Source organism: Spermophilus citellus, assembly GCF_964194105.1.
Source record: "Spermophilus citellus genome assembly, chromosome: 6".
In the NCBI taxonomy this organism is placed as follows: Eukaryota; Metazoa; Chordata; class Mammalia; order Rodentia; family Sciuridae; genus Spermophilus; species Spermophilus citellus.
The window spans coordinates 95310873-95326273 of NC_138187.1; the positions used below are offsets into that span (position 1 = coordinate 95310873).

The 15401-nt window shown below is 43.8% G+C and overlaps 1 protein-coding gene across 1 annotated transcript in view; it reads right to left on the reverse strand.

Moving 5' to 3' along the window:
- Window positions 1–10245: 10245 nt before the first annotated feature.
- CHRM3 (cholinergic receptor muscarinic 3) overlaps window positions 10246–15401 on the reverse strand; it is a 415689-nt gene continuing 410533 nt past the window's right edge. Inside the window, exon 5 of the mRNA XM_081299117.1 lies at window positions 10246–14232. Coding sequence (XP_081155243.1) covers window positions 12441–14213 — 1773 coding nt within the window. The 5' untranslated portion in view covers window positions 14214–14232 and the 3' untranslated portion in view covers window positions 10246–12440. The remainder of the gene's footprint in view (window positions 14233–15401) is intronic.

Genomic DNA, 15401 nt, shown 5'->3' on the forward strand with positions numbered 1-15401 from the left:
AATGAAGGAAGGAGCAGATGATTTTTCCCCCTCATTCTTTCAGTGCTGGATGGAACCCAAGGTTAGGCAGGTGCTATACCATCCAGTGCAGCCCAGTCCAAGAATCAGGAATCAGGAAAAAAATCAACAACACAACATCATCAACAACAAAACCAGCTGGCTACATGTTGGAGAAGATGGAGATTTCAAGAAACGTGGCTCTTAGGGTTGCTGCGATGACAGCCGTGATCCTGGCCAGGGACACCCAGGCTCAGCTGATGCTCTGGCAGTCAACAGTGGCCTGCAGAGTGTGTGTCAACAGGCAGGATATCTCTGGAGGGCTCTTTCAAGAGCCTGGCTATTGCTTTGGGAAGCTATGACTTCTTTCTCTAATTTATTAAAAAATTCTAGTTAGAAGATGAGAAGCTAAGACTTTCTTTTTTTAATATTTATTTTTTAATTGTACACAACACCTTTATTTTGTTTATTTATTTTTATGTGGTGCTGAGGATCAAACCCAGGGGGCCTAAGACTTTTGACTGCTCTCTTTGGATCAACCCTTTCCTGGAAGACTATACTCCTAGAAACTTCTAGATTTATGTGCAGGGTTTGGCCAGGACCGTGCATGATGCTGGTGATGACAGCAAGGGACTGAGAACATGGTGGAGAGCAGGGTCCTTCCTTCTCTCAGAATGGCAGCCCACTGCAGGTGGGAAGCTCCAGGCGTGTGAAACCCCGCTGACCACCCTGCTGTGAGGGCCTTGTGTGTGGGTGCATGCTCACCTTCAACAGAGTTGAATACACACCTATTTTCCTTCAGCCTCTCTTTTTTCCCTGGGCTCCTTCTTTTGACATCCATGTAGGTTGTGACTTGAGGCAGCCACAGCAACTCCTGACAGCTGAAGATCAGCCTGAGTTTGGGTAACAAGCTCCATTCAAGCCACTTGCTGGCTTCCTGGAAGACGGTGGGCCTGTGGCTGTAGTCCTTGTGTCCAGCCAGCTGCCCAGCCTGAGTGTTTCAGTGGGGTCAGGCTGTGGTGTGAGCCGCAACTTGGGGAAGGCAGAGCTGAGCCTTTCTGGGGTTACTGATTCCTTCCCATCTTGAGATGCCCTGGAACATGCATCCCCAGGAACGGCTGGGTCATCAGGGAGGGTCAAAGTGGAGGACCACTGTGCAAGGGAGAAATGAATGGTCTTCATGTACTCAGAGGTCTGTCATATGGATGAGGGAGCTTAGTATTCCGTTCACTACAGAAGTTCTCTCTCTTTGCTCATGTTTACATGGAAGAATTTTAAAAAGCGATATCCCTCTTGCATCGTTTTAATGTGGTCTCTAAGCAATTTTATCATACACTTAAGAGGTTAAAGGGCTCAATTTCCTGTGCATACCATGCTATCTCTGTTCAGTAAATATATTTTTGTCAAAATCTGGTAGAACAGATTTTATCATTCACCTTATGGAAAATGTACACCTTATAATCCGATTGGCGAGAACAGACCTCATTGCCAGACTAATCAGCCAAATTACATTTACTTTATGTTGGAAAACCCTGACCTAATTTTTCAAATTGAAGAATGTGTTTTTACAAGAGCCATTTCACCTCTTAATTCTAATTCATAAATAGATTAATGGATGATGGATCATAGAGCCATAGAGGGGCTTGTTCTCTGGGTGGAGTTACACACTGCTTTCTTTGGTATTTCTTACCCCACCAGCTTTTTAGCCGCAGAATATTCTCTTAGAAACCAAGTATTTCAAAACCATTCCTTTGTGTCTTGGCCAGATGTGATGACACAGGAAAGAGATTCGGGCAGGGGAAAAGGTATATCACGCAGAGTGAAATGCAGGTGTGGAGGGGACCATCTTTTCGAGCTGCCCAACTTGGGACACAGTTACATGTGGCAATGGAGGGTCTGGAAATGAATTCCTTGAGCTGCCCGTGGTCTCGTGCTCCTGGAAAGTCCTTATGCAGCTCCAGGGGTATTCATACCCCAGTTTGAAAACCAATGCCCGTGACAAGCCTAGAACTAATGGATAAAGTACAATGGAGTAATTAAAACTGTCTCAACACATGTGGTCTGCTTTGTTGAACGAATTTCATCGGAATTGTTTATACAGAATCTGGGTGGCCCGGTGTCATGGATGCTAGAAGGGACCTCATAAACTGAATGTAAATTTGACTGGAGAATACCTAAGGGTCCCTTCCACTCAAGGGTTTACTGTGTCCTAGCTATGTTGCTTGAACTTGGGAGCATGTTAAGTGTGGGGAGCCATTCTCACATGTGACTGGGCGACTCCCTGTTTGGGTCTGAGGTGCTCTGGCTGTGTCGGAACTTTCCCGGCCCTCTCCTGATGAGAGAACCCGTCCGTGTGGGGGTGTGACTGACCACTGACCCCGGGGGCCCAATCACTGACCCTGACCTTGGAGTGCGGGCCCCCCCTCAACCTTCATTGGATGGAATTCTCCTCTGAATTTCTTGTTCCCCAATAAAAGGCGTGCGCGCGCTCTCTCTCTCTCTCTCTCTCTCTCTCTCTCTCTCTCTCTCTCTCTCTCTCCTGCTAGCCCTGAGTAATCCTTGCTGCCCTACCAGGCGGTTAGAGGTAGGAACCAGAGAGGGGAGCCGTCTCGGACCTAGCAGTAGAAAAAGGTAACTGAGTCTGTGTGTTTTATTTCGATCTCTGCTAGCTAACTTTTATGCCAAGAACCTCATTAATGAAACCATTGCTCTGGCCCCATGGTGGAGTTAAGATCATAACCTTATTTAAAAATCCCCAAAGAAATAAACAGAACCCATTGTCTCTTAATAAACAGGTCTTAAATCAGGTTAGAAAACACATACACTTTATATAATTAATCTCAAATAGGTGACACTGATTGCTGGGTTAGGGGACATGTGGGTCCAGAGAGAGCTGGAGCATGGTGGGTGTCAGTGGGGCAGAGGGGAAGGTGCATTAGCTGGGTGTTCCCACCCCGAGAGGGGAAGCTTGTGTTAGATGCATGTTGTTTGTTTCAGATTTTGGCCCATTTTCCATCTGGGTTTCTGTGGGAGCGATGAGTCAGGGTTGACTTGAGGTCGTTGGTGCTGGAGGGGTGTGTGGTGGTGAGCTAGAGGTCAGGAATCCCTTATATCTTATCATGGCCGGGCCCCACCGTGACTCCCACTTCTGCTTCCCCCACTGACGATAATGATGCTGATTCCACAGTAAGTTAGGGTGGCAACGATTTTACACAATGGTATCTAGGAAAATATTGACTTCCGGCCCAGCCATTTCACGCTGTTCTGAAGCTGACTGCGGAGAGGCCACCCTTAGAGGAGAGCTGTGGCCCAAGCTTTTCCTAGTTTTCCTGTTCGTTGCTTTCCAGGATCCCTCTCCAGCTCACCTGGGTGCATAATGCAGCCAGTGGCTTCTGAGACTCAGTTCCCTGCAGCCAGGGTCCACAGGCACCACAGTCCTAAGTCCCAGGAGGGGGTTGGGCATCTAGACATCTGTGCAGATCCAAGTATCAAAGATTTAATGAACTAGAGCAGTCTCAAGATTACATTGGCTCTATCCAACTAACTCTCAAAGAATTGTCCCTTTGGTGAGTTTATGAATATATCACACTGCTACTTTCCACCTGTTTTCTAAGTGGCTTTCTGTATCAGAAAGACAAATCACCCATTTTTCATCTCTGAGAATTAGTTGCTTGAAGGAGAGTGGTTTGCTTCAGGATAAGTTAGTTAAGAGAAGGTGAATTTAGTAATAGTCATGACAAAATCACCACCCTGGGATCAAACTAAATACACAGACAGCCCACATCAATAATAAAAATAGTTTCTCCTAAATCCAACAGGGAAAAGACCTTTAAAAATCAAAACCTCACATGTTTATGGAAAAGATTATTGGTGACGTGAATTAGGAAGGATGACAGATACATGCATCAGAGACAAGGTGATATCACAAGAGATTTGTCATTTTATGAATCTGGAGCATTTATAATAAATTTTTATTTAAATATTACAGTCTATTGAGCTGTCTAGAATGAAGAGAAACTCAATGAAGCCAAACAAGTTGACATCATTTTTAAGAATTATAGAGAAAGACTAAGATACCCATAAAAAGATGAAAGAAACAAATGGAAGCATCCTTTTGCTAGCCTTAGCTTACCTGTGGACTAGCCTGTCCTGTTTTGGGTGTTCCTAGGGCTTGGAGCTCAGGTGCACGCACTCATCTTTGGTCTACTCAGTTCACACATTCAGCAAAGGAGAAACTCAAGATTCTCCAGATCCTAATGACAATATCTTGCCTATGGAGGCCTCTGGTATTTTGAGATTTTTTTTTGACCTGTAGAGATTTTTGATTTCTCAAATGTTTGTTAATAGCTAATTGACAAATGATCGGCAGTCAAAATAGAGTGACGGCTGGAGAGGTGGAGGGAGGAATTGAGATCTCAACAATGGTGCTGCCTAGCTACACGCTGTAGACAATTTTCTTCCCACTTTGTTTCAACATTTAGCAATTCTATTCTTATGAAGTAGGGATAAAATATTCTCCTTAGAAAAACAATGCTGGAAAAAAAAAAACAAGGGAGAGAATTGAATTACAGCAGATGGGGTAGAGAGAGAAGATGGGAGGGGAGGGGAGGGGGAATAGTAGGGGATAGGAAAGGTAGCAGAATACAACAGTCACTAATATGACATTATGTAAAAATGTGGATGTGTAACCTTTGTGATTCTCCAATCTGTATTTGGGGTAAAAATGGGAGTTCATAACCCACTTGAATCAAATGAATGAAAGATGATATGTCAAGAGCTTTGTAATGTTTTGAGCAACCAATAAAAAAAAAAAAAAACAATGCTGGAGAGGGTGAGAATTTCCACCATCTGAAGTCCTTGTTCCAATGATCCTTATCAACTAATGAAAGAAAAACCAACCTTTAGGGGCTCAGGCTGGGGGTCAGCAATGGAGGGCTCACCTAGCACATGAGAGGTGCTGGGTTGGATCCTCAGCATCACATTAAATAAATAAATAAACAGAATAAAGGTATTGTGTCCAACTACAACTAAAAAAAAAAAAAGAAAAATTTAAAAACAACCTTTGACAGACTGTTATTGTGGAAGATCCCCCTGCTTTTTCATATCTTGGATACTGTGGTTAATTCTCAAGGAGAATGACAGATTCCACTGAACTAGGCACACTGCATCTCCCAGAAACTGAAGCCAGAGTTAGGATGAAGGGGCAGTAGGCAGAGATGCCCAGAAATGACTGTAAACAGACCAGAAACTTCTCCTCCACCGGTGGCCAGCTCATTGCCTGCAGAACTTTGTAAGTACTCTCTGGTCAAGAGGATGTCATTTCAAAAAAGCAGTATATATATACCCAAATCCTATTTTTGTGATATGTAATTTTAATAAAAATCATGGATGCTCATTGCTTAAGTACTGTTAATTTTTAATTGGTCTATATGTTGGATAGTTTTTAAAACACTATTATCATTAGAAATGTATACAATACATATAACTATAGTCATTAGAAATATATATAGATTTCTGTTTCAAGGGTGGAATGGTCCAGTTTAGTCAGACAAAAAGGTAAATAACTGTGGGAAATATTTAAATTGATGGGTCATATTTTACAAAATTCCTCCCCCACGTAACCATTTGGATAAAGGAAGTAGTTACCTCCCCCAAAACTACCTATCACCTCTCACAAATGCACCTTTCAGTTAAAAAAACAACTCATTCTTAGCTGATTTTTGAACAATAACATACTCTCGTGCTTTATCCTTCCACATTGCCAGCTACTGTCATGGCTACATTTCACATTCAATGTAGCCATGTAAGGAAGAGTAAAGACAGCACAAGACTTCTTTCTTGAATCTCAGTAGCAGCTTCATGTAAAAACCCCTGCCATTCCAGGGGTGGGGAGAACTGCACTTCCTTTTTCCGGCACCTGCATTGATCTAGATGGTTGATCTAGATTATATTCAGACAAGAGGGCAAAGCTGGGGGTGTTGCCTGACATTCTAGTGAGCACAGTTCCAAATGGTCAACTGAGCTCGGGGCTTTAGGGACAGGCAAAGAAAGTTGTGCTGCAGAGAGAGAAAGGGATGTGTGTGTGTGTATTGGGGGACACTTATTCTTGCTCTTTCCTTGCAAGACGAAGTCAGGAGGTTTTCACTCCATGGAGGCTCTGACTAGTGTCTGTGGGGCAGGCTGTGACATAGCCAGACTCCTAAAGTAGCCAAGTGTGCCATCTTAGAAAAATCGAATGTGTCCAAAATAAGGAGTGTGTCAAGATGCAGTTTGCACAAGCTGTGGCACCGCCTGAGTACAGGATCAGGCAGTGATCCGGGCCAGAATGCGCAAAGACAGTGCTGAAGAAAGTTCCATGATCTGTAGAAAAGAAAGGGAAGACAAGGGTTGTCACAACCTGTCTAGAATGACCCCTTCAGTATGCTCTACCCTTTTGTGCAATAAAATGTTGATAGGTCTTGGCTTAAAATGACAGCGGACCATATACTTCCATAATAATTTTTTTTAACTTATTTCACTGTGAAGCTTGAGGATGATATTCACCACAAAGCTGCAGAGGTAACGTTATAGTGCAGACAGCTGCCTTGTCTGCAGAAGAAAGACTCATCCCAAGACTTGTGACCCTGGTCTACTGAGGAAGTGCTAGCCCCAGGGGAGTAGAGGTAAAAGTTAGTGCCTATGGCAAAGATGTGGGCACGGCTTTAAATGTGAAAGGGACACACACCCTTTGCTGACAGAGCAAGTGTATACCCATCTCTTTTGTATGGTGGCTTCTCTCCACCCTCCTAAACTAGACATGTGACCACATCTCTGAATGGTTCATAGAATGTTCCCAAAAGCCTCCTGGCACAAGTTGATGTGCGGATTCACCACCTTGAAAATATCCCTTCATCTGCGCCACACCTGGTGACAGTTGGTGCTTGCAAAAGAAACAAGGACCTTGCTCACATGGGCCCTCCATCTAGTCCTGAGCAGAAGCCCCATGGATGTCTCAGCTGCTGCCTGCAGAAGGCTGAACTGCCAGGTCCTGGTGAGGAGGTGTTTCATCGCTTGCAGAGCAGGACAAAAGATCTTCTCCTAATAACTTTCCAAGCCAAAAAAAAAAAAAAAAAAAAAAAAGACCCACAAGGATGTTTAGGCTAAACTATGAATCTTCACTTGTACAAACAGAAAACATCTTTATAGACTCTCCGCCCTGCTGACCCTGCACTTACTAGGACATGCAGCAAGTGGAGCTTCTCGTTTGACCAATCTGCTAAAAAGTTTTGGAGTTCTAGGGATAAAAGAGAGCTTGCTCTTCTTCTTTTGGACTCTAAATGATTTATTCACTACTTAAATGTGTTTAAAATATTTCTTCTTACTGCTCAGTGATATTTCATTAACCATGATATTTATGAGCCACTTTTCCTTCCCAGCTAGATGAATCCTGACTATACCAGCAGCATGGGACAATGATGTGCATAAATATTTGTTTGATAAATATTTGGTATATCAATTAATACGGAGGTTATTAAACATTCAACAATACCTGCTGAATGTCTGCTATTTACCAGATAACGGTGCTGGACATAGGGTTCAGAGATGGGTAAGATCCGTTTTCCATTATTGAGGAACTCACAGAATTCAGGAGAAAAAAGAGTTTGGGGTTTGGTATGTGAATTGAAAAACTGCCAAGTATGTCGGGCTTCAAGAAAGAACAACACTACAATTTTATACTCTGGAGATAATCTCTTTAGTTTTAGATGGGGTTACTGGATTCTAATTTGGGTGAGGCAAGTTTTACTAATACTTCTTTGTGATTGAGAGTATGGCCACCTTTTGCATTAATCTACTGAGAAAGTTTTGTGCAACTGAGATGTGAGCCTCTTTGGATCTCTGGGTGATTCTGGGTGGTCCCAGCCTAGGCCAGAGTGGTAGCGTGAGAACTCTGAGCTGGGTCTTTGAGGTTCTATTAGAACAGTAGGACTGAGGCCATAATAAAGTTCTTAGAAGTCTACTTTCACTTACCCAAGTGCCGGAGCTGTGAACTCTGATGCATGTCTAACTAGCAGTGCTAACACTTGCTCATTGGGAAACTTGTCAACAAAAAATTGTGCTGCTGCAAACCTTGGCTGAGTCTAGTCATTTTATGAACTTAGTCTTTCCACCTTTTTATCCCAACATGAGCCTCCCTTCTCAAAGCCAGAAAAAACAAATGGAATTCTCCAGTTCTAGAGAGCCATGTGTGACCATCCTGGGAAGCTGGCTCCAAGGTGTGGGCTATTTCCTCATTCAGCATTAGTTTTCCTAGAGCTGAATATTCAGAATCATGGACAGAAGAAGAGAGTGTGTGACCTGAGTCCCTATAAAGCTATCCCTGAACCTAGTATGGGCTGAGATTAATCCTGTTTAGAAAAGTTCATTGCAAACTGCATTGGAGAAGACGCTTCTTTGGGGCAGAAGTACAGGATAAACAAAAGGTAACTTTAAAGATTTTTTCTTTTTCTTTTTTAGGATACCTGTTTTGAAGCTTCAGTACTATTAAGAAATGCCATCGCAAAACCCAATGAGCTTCTGCTACCCAGCAACTCTTTGTAAGGGTCTCAGGACTCAGGTGATGGTGGCTTATTAGAGTGGTATTTGAAATGATGGAATTCCAAGTTTACCAACAAATTTCAAGAGTCTTTTAGATATTTTTGTGTGTCAAAATATCTAAGTTAATAATTTTGTGGATGTACAAAATCTGAAAATTTCAAATGTTCATCAGTTATTCCATTTTACATTCATCCTAGCAGTTCTTGACCTCACATTCTTCCTAGTTTTGACCTATTTGCTGTCCGCGTGGCTTAAGTTGAGCGTGGGCAGAGAACCCAGGGACCCTGGGTAAAATGACAAGCATGCCTGAGGATAAGTAACTGCATGGACCAGACCAAGACCAAGAACTTGGCCATCTTCAATTTAGTGCTTTTGTGACTATTCTGCCTCACCCCCAGTCCTCCTTGGAAGTCGCCAGTCCTGGACTATTCAACTCCTCAGTACTATGTCTGCATCTTTGAATCAACTCTACTCAGATTAAGTCCAGGATAACCTGTATGACCCCGGGCTCCTCCTCTGCATCAGGCTTCACTGTGGACCAGAGCCTTGGCATCCTCTTCCCTCCCAGAGGCCTGCGGAGGTGACCAACTCTGCTGCAGAACTTACTCCCCTCTGTAGGGCAACCACCTGCTGCCTCCAGCACAGGAAGTTTGACAGAGGACCCTGAGGGCCTTCTGGACCTTCAGCACTGTGATGCCCATGCTCCTGCTTTCTTGTTTTTTTTTTTTTTTTTTTTTTTTTTTTTTTTTTTCTGTTCGAGTTGGAACTATTATACATTAAGGAGGGACTAGAAATGCAACCTATGTAGAGAGTCAAGGCTGGGTTCAAGAGGTGAGGGATAGTAGGGAAAAGGAGCACGAAGTTCACAGAGCCAAAGATAGGCAAGAGGGCAGGAGGCAGGGAGCAGAGAGCTCACTGCTCCTGTCCATCAGGCAAGGCCTGGAGGAGAGAGAGACAGAGAGAGAACAAGAATAGGGGGTTAGGGTGGGAGGCTGCTTGAGTCTCCATGTGTTTATTTTAGGTTTGAGCATTTTCCTGTCTCAGTGAAAATGGTAATCCTAAAATCCCGGTAAACCTTATTCATAGGTTTGAAACGATTCAATTCCAAGGCTGGGGATAAAGATATTTGATCATCTATAAATGCAGAATGGCCTCTTCTAATCACAAGCCCTTTGAGAAAGGACTGTATGACAAATGACCAGTTAAAATACTTAAAATAGTTAAGCTTCTCAACTCTTCATATCCAAAAAAGTCTTTTGCTTGTTTTCCTACTCTGAAAATGACCCCAAAGTTGGACCTCTTTCTAAACAGTAAGTGTATAGTGGTCAGGAGAAGCTTTCATCCATAAGACGCTTAAAAACAGTTCTATAATAAAATCAGCACTAAAAAGGGGGATCTGGAGTCTTGGGTTTGCTTCTTTTCTGTCATTGTTAGCATCATAAAAGACAAGAATCAGGAGATGATCATATCTGAGGAAAATCCTAATTAACTATTGAAGTTCTGCCTATTCTCAGAGTTCCTCTGCCTCTGAAACTTAATTTTGTTTGGTATTTTCTTATTAAACACCAGGAGCATCCCTTTGGGGAAGGAGTCGGATGGAAGTTTTCACAAGGACGGGGATTACTGACGTACTTGGAGACATGAATAAGCATTCACATGTTTATTAGTGCCAGGCCAACTTGAGTAATAAAATATAGACACAATTGCTTACTAGACGTTTCACAGGTGGATAACATAACATTCTGTAGTTTGCTATACACATTATAAAATAGTCTCTAGTTTCTCTTGTTCTTTGGTTGAATGTGGGCCAAAAAAAAAAAAAAAGAAAGAAAAAAAAAGAATCAATTCTTACAATTATGCTGATTTGTTTTTTTTACTTTGTAATATAATTTCACACAACGATGGGGAATTGCTTTGTTCCGTTCCCATCAGGTGTAACTAACAAGTGGTTTTAAACACTTTTGTTTGTTCAAGTGACAGTTGACGTTTTATTACCTAGAAAGATTTAGGAACTTGTGGATGCCAACAGGATGACATTTTTTTTTTCTTCTTAGCCACATAAAAGCTCAATAGACTTTATTCATTGCTCAAGTGGACCTTAAAAAAAATCACTTTCAAAGGACACCATGGCTGCAGAAGTCATATTTATCAACATTAAATAAACACTTGGTGAAATATGCATAAATAGTTCTTCATATAAACAGAACACAACATTAAATAGTTGAGATACACACACGCCACTGAGGACACTTTTCACTGTTGTCAAAGTCGTCTGTAAACACCACCTCATACTGAATACGAAAGCAGCTTCTGCCCAGCTTTGGGTCCATGACACTGATGCCCCCGAACAAAGGAAAGGGTTCTCAGCAGCCCTCCCACCTCCCACAGCCCCGGCAAAAAGAAAAGAAGGAACCCCAATGATACAGCAGCGACAGGACAGCTAGAGCAGCGGCACCCGCCCCTCCCCCCGGGACGCTGAGCATTGGGGGGGGGGATCCAAGGAAAATGCACAATTAGATTTTCAAAATGTAAGGAAATCAATTTGAAGCAACTTTTTCAAATGTCATTCTTTCTTCGGAGGACATGTAACTTCCTAGACCCCACCTTTTCCTGGGCGATGGTTACAGACTGCAAACCAAAAGTCCCTAGCAGAGCTAAGTGACAGGGGAGCCCTGCTTTCTCTTAGAAGGTGCCAGGTACCAAGAAATGGAGTTCTCCTTCATCTCCCTCACAATGCACCTATTGCCGATATATTGCTGTGTATGACATTCAAATGTAACACTACTGTTGCATTTCAGGCAGCTTAGAGAGCAGAGACTTTGTTTGGAAATATTGAGATTTCAATGACTAAATTCGAGCCTGTGGATGTGGTTCTTTTTCTGAGCTCAGAGGGGCCCCCACTTAGCTCTCTTGATGGAGATATCAGCACAGGAGGCTGCGTGCACTCAAGAATCTGCCCCAGCCCTGGTGCCAACTGACTCTCGAGGTCCTCTGGTGTGCACAGGTCTGCCAGGAGGCCTGGGGTCTCTGCGGAATATTCTTCAGGGTGGTTAGTGGAAAATAGCCCCAGGGTCAAAAACAATTAAGCTGGGTTGTTTCACTCTTATAGTATATAAGGATCCTAGAGAACTTCAGTTACCAAAGTACTGAAAGCATATATTGCAGAACAAATTTGCCAGTTCAGTGTTTCCATTATGTTATATACACTATGTGTGTGCATGCAGAACTCACACACACAATATATATATATACATATATTTATATACTTATTCAACTTTATTTGTAAGAAACTTGAACTGCACAGAACAGTACTTTGCAAGAATCAAGAATCAAGTCCACAACTAGAGTTTAACAACACACCAAAGAGAGGACGGAAGCTCTACCGGGACAAGAAGGTTCAGCTTTGCAATGTATGAAACAATTTCACAACCACAGATTCACAAGCCTGCTGCATTCCACGAGGGAGCTGGATCGACTTGGGATCCTTGGGGATAACTGGGCCAGCTAGGCTCCTCTGTGATTCCAGAGCTAATGGGAATTAAAAGACCCAGGTGAAACAATTTGAGGGTATAACTGCTGTGAAGCAATATTTGTTTCCTCTTTAAGAAAAATACATGTAAAGTCTATTTCAGAATAAATTTCTTTATATTCAGTAGTATGCTTTTTTTTTTTTTGCTGAATTGGTATTTGATGCTTTATATTAAAATTGGTTGACTCAGTGGGTGAGTAAACAGGCAGCTTCTTTCACATCTGGCTGATAAAAACTCTTTTTATCATCACCAGGAGTCGCCCCCACCCTCGCCTGACTCCACCTAAGGTCGTGGGTCGACGTGTGCGTTTTTATGTCTCTGCTATGGATAAAAGCTCCTCTACGGAGCCTGCTCGGGCACGCGCTTGTGGAAGATGACCGACTGTCTTTGCTGGTACTGTTGCTTGCGCCGCTTCCTTTTGTCACATTGGCACAGCAGCAGCATCTTGAAGGTGGTTCTGAATGTCTTGTTGCACAGGGCATAGCATACCGGGTTCACGGTGCTGTTGATGTAGCACAGCCAGTAGCCCAGATTCCAATAGGTTTTGGGTATGCAGCTGTCACAAAAGGTGTTCACCAGGACCATGATGTTGTAGGGGGTCCAGGTGATGATGAAGGCCAGCAGGATGGCGCTGAGGGTCTGGGCTGCCTTCTTCTCCTTGATGAGGGACATCCTCTTCCGCTTCGTGATCTGACTTCTGGTCTTCAGAGCAAACCTCTTGGCCAGAGTGGCTTCCTTGAAGGACAGAGGTAGAGTGGCCGTGGTCTTACCCACCGAGGAGTTGGCGTCAGAGGACTTGGCTGTGTCCACGGCAGACTCTAACTGGATGGGAAGCTTGGAGAAGCTTCTCTGAAAGCTGCCACCATCGTCCACGCTCCTCTGGGCCTGCAGCTTATTGGCGCTCTTCTCTGCGTCCAGCGCCCGCAGCTCCTCCTCAGGCACCTGCAGGTTGTCCGAAGAGGGTAGCTTGGTGGAGTTGAGGATGGTGCTGTGACCCGGGAGCTTGAGCACAATGGAGTAGATGGCTCTGGTCTCGGAGCCAATGTCCTCCTCGTCGGAGGAGGCCGAGTTTTCCAAGGAGGCGGCAGCATCGTTGTTGTTCCAGCTGTCACTGCTGCTGTGGTCTTGGTCCATCTGCTCGGCGCTGGGCTTCCAGCTCTTGGTGGTGAACCAGAAGTGGCAGCCGCCATACTTCCTCCTGGCCGAGCGTTTCAAGCTCTGCTGCTGAAGTTCGTAGCTGCTGCAGCTTCGAGAACTGCCTGTGGGGTGGACAAAGTTTTCCGCCTCTGCTTCTGTCCCTGAGGCCTGCAGCCCAGCGAGCTCTTTGGTACGTTTCTCGGTTTCTTTATAGATCCTCCAGTACAAAATAGTCATGATGGTGACAGGCATGTAAAAGGCGGCGATCGCTGTGCCGAAGGTGATGGTGGGCTCGCTGAGGAACTGGATGAAACACTCCCCCGGAGGCACGGTTCTCTTCCCTACGAAGTACTGCCAGAACAAGATGGCAGGTGCCCACAGGACAAAGGAAATGACCCAGGCCAGGCCGATCATCACCCCGGCTCTTTTGGTGGTTCGTTTGGCTCGGTAGGTGAGCGGCCTTGTGATGGAGAAGTACCTGTCAAAGCTAATGACGAGGAGATTCATGACGGAGGCGTTGCTGGCCACATAGTCAATGGAGAGCCAGAGGTCACAGGCCAAGTTCCCCAATGCCCACCGATTCATGATGATGTAGGTAGTAAACAGATTCATCGAGATGACCCCGATGATCAGGTCGGCGCAGGCCAGGCTGAGGAGGAAGTAGTTGTTGACTGTCTTCAGCTGCTTGTTGACCTTAAATGCCACTATCACCAGGATGTTGCCGATAATGGTGACCAGGGCCAGGAAACCTGTTAAGAATGCGATGAAGACCACCTGCCAGATGGTGTGACCTCCCAATGGATCACTGGTGGTATCATCGGGAGAGGAGAAATTCCCAGCTGCTCGTGAAATGTTGTAGCTGCCGAAATGAGTGTCAGTCCCTGGGGGCAGGCCTGCATCTGAAGGACTGTGTATCCAGGAAGTGCTGATGTTTGGAAACAAAGGCGAGGTGGTACTGTTACTGTGCAAGGTCATTGTGACTCTCTGACATAGTCTGGGAAAGAGAGAGAGAGAAAAAAAATGCAGTTAGGAAAGTTTCTGCCTTCCTTTGATATGTCCTTTGCATGCGTTAAAAGACACAAAAGATGTATTAATAGGATGCTGGGTCTCAAAGAAGCAGAACCTTATCCAGTTCATTCTCTGATTTTAAGTATGAAGAGTCTAGGGCTAATGGAGATGGATTTGTTCAAGGTGGTACAAATAGCTTCTACGATCTATTGAACCTTGCATTTTCCCCATTTCTAAATATAATTCCATGACAAACAGCATACTTACTTCTTTTATTTTTGAAAGGGGAAATATTAGGTGCTTACATGATAATTTCTCAATATAGTGTTTTCATCATGCTACTTGATAAATTAACTTGGTTTATTTGCATTTTATCCACCTGGGCATTTACCTGCCTGAGACTTTAAATAGCAACTGTAAGGGATACCATCCGTTTAAACCTCACTGGAATAGGCAAAGCCAACCAAAGCAAGACAGAAGTAAGTGTAAATCAACTCACATTCTACTGTCCCTTTAAAACATGGATTGACTACATGGTGTATTAGTTTCTTATAAGGTTTGGCAACAAGCTCTTTTATTCTAGACTTTCTGAGATGCCTTTAATCTTCCCCATATCTCAGTTACTGCAAAGATTCCTAGACATGGTAGCTAGGTACCTTGCATCCCTTCTTACTATCCTCCTTGGGCCACCCCGGCCCAGTGGCTCTCACAGACCTTCAGCATCTTTGGGACTCTCAGCCCTCATAGCACTTTCTAAGTCTCTGCCTTCATGTCCCATGGGAACTGGTCACATTCTGTTGCTTTGTTTTCATATCTTATGATAAGCTGATTTTATTATCAATGCAGGTAATGCCCAAAAGTTCCAGTGCTTTACATATCTGTCTTTAAAAAAACCCTTTATTCTTCTGTAAATTGATGTCACACCAGATGTCTGTTACTTATCATTCTTTCAGCTGATCTCGAATATTACTTGCCATGAGTGACCTGGTCCCAAGTCCTTGGCCACATTAATGGACTTAAAGCAGATCCAAGTAGGGAGGGTCAGTTTGGGGAACAGGTAAAGATGCTGGAAAAAGAGAAAAATTCTCTTCTCTTTGGGATTGCTAGATGCTGGTCAGCCTAATTGTAAGCATGTGGAAACCTGAGAAGTAGGTA